Raw genomic sequence first — 10,400 nt, 5'->3', positions numbered from 1 at the left:
GTAAACCAACACATTGAAAGAGATACAGAGCAGCCCACAAATAAAGAAGGTAAGAAAGTCTAACCTGTTGCATGATTGGACGAATCTCCATCAAACTGAGAGAAATATCCTCCCTGTAATCCTCCATGTAATTATAGATATCCATGTCAAGCCTCTCGAACGCCAGGCAAAAACGTTTACTGGACATGAAGGAGCCGGAGTGTTTGACAATGTTGAACTTCCGAGAGCCCAAACCTGTCACGAAGACAGTCCATTTGGTTAAAAAATGTCCTGTCTGAAGACTAATGAGGGACCTTTAATAAATTAACTCGTCAATCTGTCCCGTGTAGTGAATGTCTGCTCCAACGAGCCGACAGCGTAGACATATGCTAGTAGATCTTTACTATATGTGTGAGCCTCTAGTTTTCACACCATACAGACATAACGATCTACTAGAGTATGTCTACTGTGTAGACATACATATTCTAGAGGATAACTACTGTATGTCTATGTATTAGATCATTCTGTGTTGGATGTCCCCTCAAAAAATGCACCAACACAATATGAAAACATAGCATTATCTAATACATAGACATACAGTGGTCCATTCTTTTGCATTCCCTGCAGACAGAGAGAACGCATTCCTCCTCGTATGTCACTTCCACATTCCTCTCCAGTCTCCGACCTCTGCAAAAATCAATGGATTATTGGTTTTGCAGTTAATGAGGCGGCATAGGTCCAGTTAGCCACAGATTTAACCAATTTATTTGCAATTACTTGGCAATTACTGTATTACTACATGCCTTTTAATGACCAAATGAAATGAATGTATTGTTGATTAATTGATTAAACTTAGACAGACATGTAAAGTTCTATATTGTTCTGGCAGAAGTGCTCTGTCGCCATCTCCGAGTAAATATATTTAGTAGTTTCTCATGCGCTCTATAGATTCTCCAGTTATATAAGAATTTCATGTGCTCTTTTCTTTTCCCCAGATTAACTCCGTGTAGCATACTTCCAGGACCTCACCATAACCCCTGATGTGTCCTCACTTGCAGGCTAAGAGCTGCTGATCATGTATGTGTACAGTTTGGTGAACTATACGCCCACTTAGGGAACTTTTTCTTTTTCTTTAACTATACTATAAAATAATTCATGCCTCAGAAGCTTTTATTTTTTATTTTCTAAACTGCAGACAATATGCAAGAGCGAAAAATATTTGTGGTAGTTTAAAAGGCTAATCATCTATATTTAGGTGCCACATTTGGAAAAGCACTTAAATATTCTTCCTCCAATGCCAGTCCACAAATTATTTTCCAACTTTGGGTAATTTTGTGAAGGTATTCAGATCAAGAAGCATCTACTGTAGGTGGACCAACAAATAGTTTAATAAGGAGTGAGGAATACATAATTCAGTGGTGAAGCACTTATGCAGCTTCACCAATATGAAATAACATTGTGTAACACCTGTACTCTCACAGCAGAGGCCCTTTTTCTTCATGAAAAATTCAAGATGTTTCAAGTAGTGTTTCTTATTATAATGCCAAGACTTGAAGTGCAGTTATGGAAGTTGGTTTGGGTTTCTCCTAATCCCAAAAGTGTCCGTGAAAAAAACTTTATTTTCTTTCCTCCAGCCCTGGTGCTGATGTTATGGTCTGTTTTGTCCCATCATTACAGCAGGGTTTGCTTTTGTCTTAACAAGACAAAATACTTTTGAATACTTTAACTCATGAGGACGCGTGTAGTCGGGTTGTTTGCCAATCTTTGCACTGAGATTCTGGGAAGTTGTGTATGAATCATTCTGCACACAGTCATTTCAGAGTGTTGTGGGATTTGTGCAAAATACCTTGAAAACTATTGAATGTCAAGGATGTTTTCAAATGATTCGTTGCTGTGCCGCCTGTGAAGCTTCACAAAGCAGCTAACACAGCCTGTAAGCCTTGGTGCTATAACACAATGGATGCATGCAGGCAGACATACTGTAGATATGCACGCCCCTGTACAAGCTCTCTCACAAAGATCGGGGATCTTCCTGTTGTAGGCAACAACTGATTGATAAGAAACATGTGACAAATAAAATAATAGTTCACATGGCCAATTAATTATGGTTGTTGAGGGAAAACAGTTGAGATGCTTGTGTTTTGTTTTTTTTCATTGTATTCAGTGATGTGGTCCAATTTTGACCACACATGTTTAATATCCAGATTAAAGAAAACAGCTGTGAGGTGATGAATCTTAAACCGTTTCTCCATTTATCATGTCTCTCATTTGGCCATCTTCACCGAATAATAAATGTGATGCCAATAAGGGAACAAAGCAGCATTTTGAATGTTTTAAAATGGAAAAGGGAAAGAAAACAGAAAAATAAAAGGAACCATCTACTTGAGATTGTCTCTAAAAACGGCTATACAGTTAGACTTTTAGTGTTTACCAACTTTGTTCACCCTTATCACCTTCGACTGGAACAGCCAGTGTGTTTCATTAAAAGTAATGCATGCTAAATTATTGCAGTCGAAACCGCCTCAAGTTGGAAAGTCTGATCCTCACACTGCGTTTTGCTTACTTCTATTCTCCTGTTGTTAGACTCATTTAACCTTGTGCGTCTGTTACTGAATATTATTTAAAGCTGAATTAGAGTGTGTACCTTAAGGGTAACCTACCTGTGCAGAGAATACTCCAGGCTGCCCATGGGTGAACAGTACTGGAGGCTTTCTGCTGATTGTACAGTGCACTTTGTTTTCCTGCAGAAGTCAGAAAGTTTAAGAGCCGAACTGTTTCGGTTGTTTGCAAAAACTCGAGGCCTAGAAATGCACTTACTTCTCCACATACTGTCTGCCTAGACTTGTTTTTGTTCACCTGGCAGTTGTTGGGAGGAGAAGAATCTGAGGAAATTAACAAAAACAAAAGCAGATGAGACACTCTCATGCACATGTGCTAATGCATTTCCAGGTGCTTGCTGGTCGGCGGAAAACCTGTGTTGGTATATTTGTCCATCTGCAACCACATCTGAGGCGTGATGCATAATGTTCTCACATCTGTTCCGGTTTGGAAGGAAATCTACAATAGTTCAATCTGAATTTCTTTCCAAAACTAAGATTGATACAAGTAGGAGTGGAGTCCCTTTCCCCTTTATTTCTCCTGCAGTTCACTTTCAAATGCAATTCAGCCCACTGGCTTTAGGTAATATCTAAATATGTACATATAATATTCTGCTTGTCGGAATGAACAAAAAACATTTAAAAGAGTAATAGGATAAAAAAGACTGTCAATACAGTGGACAATGCTAGGCTATTTAAGGCAGCTGCTGGACATTCTTATTCTGTTAATTTGCACTTTACGAATGACAATTAATTAAAATGCAGCTTAATATACATGTCCGTTGTCGGGGTGCAGAAGATAACGCTGCAACTCACTGCATTGTCATTGAACTTGGCAGTGGTCTATATAACAGTTTGTCGAAATGTCAACTGCTGCTGTTTCCTTCATGCTTTTTATTTATTCATAATACTATTTATACTTCATCAGGTTTGATGATAAAAAATAATTTTCACATTGTAGATGATAGTAATTTATTGTTTTTCATCCCTATTGTATTGTCTGTCTATTTCACACGCAAAGCTAAGCTTTAGATCGCCAATGAATGCCTGTGGCCTGTTATTCACTCTACAGGCAGTACAATGAATAACATGGGAGGGCTATTAATTATCCCGACTCACTCTTAGTAACGACCGCAATTAAAGGGATTTCTGAAAATGTCAAACTGTTACTTGAAAGGCACATATTTAAGTGAATTTATGTTTTCCAATTAAAGGCCTCAGGGTCTGCTGTTGTTCGTTGAAGAGTGAATTATTACAGTGTCTTTCGATGGCTTTTTTAGTAACAGATGGGCTTTTAAGATGTCTTCATCACCTAAAGACTTACTGCCATGAAAAGAAAGTGAGAGATCACTTTTAAGATCTTTCAAATGGCATAAAATCATGACCTATGTATGAACTGATTAATGTCAAGGCAATGTTGGATGGTGTCCAACGTTCCCATGTCCGGCAGTAATTCCTTTTTTTTTTTTCCTGGACAGGTACTAAACATTCAACTAAAAAAATTCTACTTCATTAGAATCTAAAGTTTTGCGGGCAAAGAAGACAAAGAGCTTCCCTGTGGACAGCAAGGTGAAAGCCCTGTGTGCAGTTTAAGGCTCAGTGAATGGGTAATAAGGCTGCAGAGGCAGTCTGGACAGACGGTCAGCGATCTCCCCGCAGGGAGAATAGAAGTTATTTTACAGCAGATTGCCTCACACTGCCCACACGAGCTAATTATACAGACTATTCATGCGAGCCATGTATGGCAAAATTGTATAATTACAGAGTCCCTGTTCCTGTGGAAATGTTTTATGTAAAGAACTGATGGAGATCTTGATTTTACATGTAAGACGGTGTCGATTGTGTGATTTTCTCCATTGCACAGTACACTATCTCTATTTTCCATTAAGATGTTTAACTTTCAACTGCTTTCGTTCTATTCTACTATGCATTTTATTTCCATCTGTACTTTACATTGGACATGTCTTTAAAAATGACCTTTTCAATAACCTCCTCAGATGAGAGTAATGTAATGACGTCCTCTGGGGAATTGGATTTTTTTATTTTTTTTTCCTTCTTTTCTTTTTGCAGAACTGAGACAAGGCTTCTGTGTTTGATGTGGAGGTGAAAGGGCCCATGTCAAGAGATGAATCTTGACATAAAGTGGTGGCAGTGGACTGTTTGTGTTAGGCAAAAACATGAAGTATGTCCCTGACAGGACTCAGCTCGGCCCTCAGAACAAGGTCAGTAGTTCCTCCAAGCGCAGGAATGGAGACTTCTGCAACGCCGCTCAGCAACACGTCCAAGACTGGCAGGCGGGACGCCTGGACAGGAGAGGGTGACGGGGGCAAATCAACAATCTCAACACACATATGAACACAGAGTACATCTCCCCGTTCGAGCATGCTCGGGAGTGCACACACTCAAACTCAATTTTAAGTCTTTACTTCCTTTTCTGACGTTTTCAACATTAGGGGCACAGTGCAGTGAAGTGGGGACACCTTAGATAGAAAACTTGGACAAGCATTCACACACTATTGCCAAAAAAAGATGGAAAAAAAACAAAAAAAAAACAGGCGAGCGGCCAACGTGGTGGGACGTGTTTGCAGTAAAGGATCGTGTCCTTATTTCTGCTGCAGTGACTCTTCCAGGAAGTTTCACTGTTTGTCTCCTGGTGAGACTCTTTGCCTTCTGGTGTAAACAAACAGCTGGTGACTACCATGTGTGTTAGAGGAGGCAGATGCTAGTCTACACTCTCACCCGATCCGCGGTGTGGGTCACTGGTCACGGTAACCAGCACACGCTCAAAACAGACCAACGATAATTCCCAGTTGACCCAGCGACTAAAAGCATTTGTGCAGCTACGTTCCACTTGTACAAGCAGAGCTGACTCACTCCGTGACAGCACCGACTATGATGATTATGGCAGACGCACCTTGTTTTGCTTTTGAGAGCTTAACATCTGAGAGTCCGAGCAAATTGTTGCAAGCAGCGGGAGTCATTCAAGCTGAGCGAACATTTATGATCGTGACTCAGTTTCTTGAACTTAAAATGATGTCAGTAAGTGTTTGGTCCAATCACGACTCGAAAAATATTGAAATGAGAACAATAGGATTTGGAAAATTACTATTCTGACATTTGGACATTTTATGTAAAAGCTAGTCATACTAAAAGTTAATTGCTCCTTGTATCTATCTATTTCAAGTGTAAATGGCTCTGTGTAAAGATGTCTTTGAAGTTAATGTAATAGATATTCCAAACCATCTGGGTGTATCCATTGCTACAGGTGTGTCCAACATAAGACCGCAGGAGGATCTAATCCAGCCCAGCAAATCACCGAGCAAATTGTAAAAGCAAATTGATATTTTTTTTAAACACATTTCTTAAGAGTAGCGAACACAACACAACACTGAGACCCGAGCTGAGATGTCGCTGAAGCTGTCATGAAAGATGGTAACCTCATTAACAGCAAACGAGCCTCAAAGCCACGCTGTCAGGGTGGGTTTGTAAAAACATGCATAATGCAACAGCTATAAAAAAATATATATATTTTTTTTTGATATTTCACCAGAACGTTTCATTAAAGTTGTCTTTATGTTGAGGTTGTGATCATTTTTGGTCGTAATTGTTTGGTTTTTGGACATTTTCATCATGCGTCACATGAAATAAAAGTTTCAATTCAAAGGTTATTCCAGCACTGTTTTAAACGTCTGACCCACTCAAGATGAGAATGTGTTTGAGACTTCTGCATCAGCAACTGAGATTTGGAAAAAAAATTCAAAATCAGCTCCTGAGTGAAGTAAATGTAACTTTTTCATTGCTATAAGGGCCTGATTTACCAGGATCCTGCATGAAGCATGGTAAATTGCTTGCTTTTTTGGTTTGAATGCCTTTTGCGGATATTCCACTGATGATAATGCTGTGAGTGACGCCTCATGCGCGCAATGGTTTTCAAATCAACACTTTACAAGCATTTTGATGCTGTTTACATGAACCAGAGCTGCTGGAAACTGGACCGCTTGCATATTTCTTTTTTTGCCATCGAATGATGCAATGGGTAATATCATGGCTGATACTATGGAGATAGAATCTAACTGTTAGAGATGTTGGAGAAACACTTCATCAAACTTATCAGAGGATAACAACAAAGGAATCTGGGTGTTCTAAAGTCAATACCAACAGATTCAGAAAAGATTTTAATGTCCCGGGATTTATGGCCCATATAAAATATCTCCTAATAAAGTCTACAAACAGAAGTCGTTGTGAGCCATTTTATCACCATAGTAACAACAGGATATCTGCTTAAAGCTGAGACAATATTCTCGACACAATCATAGACAATACAAATCTTTTTAGACGTCGTGAATCACATTGCTTGTATTACGCGTGATCTGGATTCATGAAGGCAGCCACACTGCAACGATAGTTTGTGTCTGTCAGACATGACTCTCCATGTCTCCTGTTTGCAGAGCAGCTTCCATCAGTGTGCATGCAATATCAAGTTTGTGTTTGTTTTTATGTACACAAACGCTACCAGACTCAGTTGCTGACACTGACGGGACTGTGCTTTGAAGATGAACTAATCGTTCAATTCAATCTAATCCAATCACTTCATTTACGCAGCATCAGCACGGAAGAAGTTCATAATGATCCATTACCAAGTAGGAAACTCTTGGTATATTATTCATACCTTGTCTGGGAAGATTGGGGTTTTATTGATTTGTTGGTGTAAACTCTTGATGGACTGACTGCTTTGCTGGATTCTTGTCTACTTCTAGTACACATGAACCCCCACCCACTCTGTGTATTTTCAGCCGCTTTCATGCTGGAAGTATTATTTACACTGATAATGCAGTACATTCATCGATGTAGCTTCTAAATTACGTGCTATATAAATTACTTCTGCCTTCACCAGTGAATGTCGGGCTTTGATATCACATTCTGAACAAAGCCATAGACTCTGGCACAATCTCCCACCTACTCATAAGTGTTTGCAATAACTACCAGGAGAAAACCCTCGTAGCCATCCGAAGAACATGCAAACCACTGTGTTAGAATGTGACCCTGAAGTGGATAAAAACGGTCGAGACAATGGATGGATGAATAGATATAGGAATAAAAAGCAGGTTGCTCTTTCGAGTTCACTATATTTGACTTCAGGCGTACAAGCCTGATGTGTTTGGTGTTGAAGAATCTGGGGCTTTGGGTTGAATTTGACAGTCTTGTCACAGGTTTCTAGCTGAGCGGTTATCTGCAGTGGCAGTCTGCGAGATTAGAACCAGGATTGTGTAGTTTATGAAGAGACATCAGCTGTGAGCTGTGTGTGGACAAGAGTCAGCAGGTCAGGGAAATCAACAGCGGAGGAGAATGTTTTGTTTACCAAACCTCATCCCTGCACTTGCTCAAATCTCTGTCCCTGGAGGTAACGCTCAATAGTTTCTTTTGTGTTGCTCAGAATAGAAAATCAACCTTTAGTTCAGTCTCTGCTGAAATGCAGAAATACCGGTAACTGAAATGTACACAACAAGGATTTTAACCATAGGGTCCATTTATCTGACAGATTATGTTATTATCGTTATCAAGACCGTAGATGGTTCATTGGCTATTGTATCAATGGGAAATGTAAAAAATGACAATATATCAAGCTTTAGAGTTTATAGAGTGTTTCATATTGAACGCTTTCAAGCCCTTTTTAGCTATATGGGCCCATTTAGAGTGCATCCTTCTATATACACTGGATGAAACAGAATAGCATCTGCACAAGGTTACTCTCATCTTTTCCTTTGGCCATATCGTTACTGGTTCATTTTGTTCATGCAGACCTCATACGTGCCTGAGTAGAGCAGTGGCAAGGTCATAGTGGGCTGTGAGATGATTCTGTTGCTCCGGCTTCACAGCCTGTGAAGCCTTCAAAGTGAAACCTGGACTTTTCGTGGGTAAAAAAATGTGATCAAAATGGGCATTATTTGTTTTTATGCATCAATGCATCATTATTCTTTTGCAGTCTAATGTCTTGGCAACAAACCGACTACTTTGGACAAACACATTTCGATGTGCTCACTAATTTTAGATTTTTATCAAAGAAGAGCATGAGAAATCCTTCTATGCAGCTGTACTACACAAGAGAGCCGTCGCTAAAATAGTCAAATGGAATGAAGATAAAGGTAAATTCAGACGGAATAGAGGGATTCATAGCACTGAGCCAACAACTTGGTAAATTGAATCGTTCAGTCAGTGAGTGCCAACTGCATTTTTAAAGGGAGATTCTTGAGATTTGGCCAAAATGCAGGTTTTTTCTTTTTTTTTTTTTTTTTCTGTTCCTATTGTTTCTACTCTTCTTTTATGTATTGCTGCTAGAAATATTCAAGTAACTAAAATGAAGTCAAAAATGAGATGCTTACATTGCACGCAAATGTCAGTAAAACGTAGGCAGAACACGCTTGCTGTATTTTTTTCGGCAAGGTCTTTAACTCAGGCCGATTCAAACGTGTGGATTACGTGATCCACTGTAGCAACCCCAGGTGGGAAAAGCCAAAACGTACCGCGACCATTGCAATTACTAAATCCCCCTTCACTGCCTGAAATGGTAAATGTGAAATCTATTAGAAAAAAAATGTAGTGTTGTGTTTGTAGAAACAAAATGCCTCCCATGCACAGTTGAGTCAACCATTCCTGAGTCACAGAGAGCACAGCACCGATATCATACAAATATGCATTCGAGCACACATTTGGGTGTTTTTATCTTATTCTTTTTATTTTTTTCATATGAAACAAATCAATTCTTCCAATGTGTTTGAAGGTGTGAAACGTCTTATTCATGAATTCTCACAGTACATTCAGTTAATGTTGATCTGAAAGAAAACATCTTTGAACTTGGCACTTAGAAAACAACCACAAAGAATCGTCACCTTTATTCATTTAGAACAAAATTTACAAAGCCATTCAAACAGTCATTTTTTTTAATTTTTTTTTTATACTTTTATATTTTTTAAACTCAACTGTTGAGAATATTCAAAATACACTTTTTAATGTTGCTTCTCTCTCTCTCTTTGTACTTACAAATATGTACATTAAAGTCTTAGTGTATTGTCATGTGTCCTCCTACTGACTCTTCTTCACTGGTAATAAAAATCCTTTTTTTTTCTTATAGTGTTTTATTCATATCTCCTCACACTGTTTAGCACTCTGTTCAGCTCGCCACTATGTTGCTGGAGCTCGAGTGTCTGTGAATGTTTGGCGTGCTCAGATGGACGTCCCGTGGCTGGGCTCACTGGCTTCTGGGATGGGTCCTCCTGGCACTGGTTGGTAGGACATTGGCATGGGTGTCTTGACTGGACTCTGCCGGAAGAGCCCCCCGTTGGGTGCCCTGTGTTTGCAGCGAATAGAGGGCATGGTGGCACTGCTGAGGGGCAGGGGCAAGGTCCTGCCAGCGGCTGCGCCCAGTGTCCTTCCATGACCCTCCTGGAGGAAGGTGGTCACAGACAGTGGCGGAGGCCCCCGGTGGGCTGGGTAGTCCCGAACGGACAAAGCCTCCAGGGATTGGCTGGGCTGCATGCTGCCAATGTCCAGGGCAGAGATCTCGATAGACTGACCTGGCAGCTGCTTGTGGGCCAAGTCCTCGTCCAGGAGGCTGTTCAAACGCTGGTGGACCTGTTCCAGGTTCACCTCTTTGTCCTAAAGATAGACGAAGAGAAAAGGCAGAGGCAAAGGGAGAGAGAGAGAGAAAGTACAGAGTAAAAGAATCCCGTAGAAAGGAGAGCAGATTGTAGTTTTAATGGGAGAGAGTTGATGGATGCAATTAGGGAGGAGTGTGATAAAGAATAAAAGTGAGGATAAATGCACAGT

General features: G+C 40.0%; 1 protein-coding gene across 1 annotated transcript in view; it reads right to left on the bottom strand.

Moving 5' to 3' along the window:
* Positions 1–9,545: 9,545 nt before the first annotated feature.
* Positions 9,546–10,400, bottom strand: part of grid1a (glutamate receptor, ionotropic, delta 1a) — a 241,810-nt gene continuing 240,955 nt past the window's right edge. Inside the window, exon 16 of the mRNA XM_080481242.1 lies at positions 9,546–10,229. Coding sequence (XP_080337368.1) covers positions 9,798–10,229 — 432 coding nt within the window. The 3' untranslated portion in view covers positions 9,546–9,797. The remainder of the gene's footprint in view (positions 10,230–10,400) is intronic.

Source organism: Lipophrys pholis (genome assembly GCF_963383615.2).
Source record: "Lipophrys pholis genome assembly, chromosome: 15".
Lineage (NCBI taxonomy): Eukaryota > Metazoa > Chordata > Actinopteri > Blenniiformes > Blenniidae > Lipophrys > Lipophrys pholis.
This window is presented reverse-complemented; position numbering and strand designations above follow the sequence as displayed.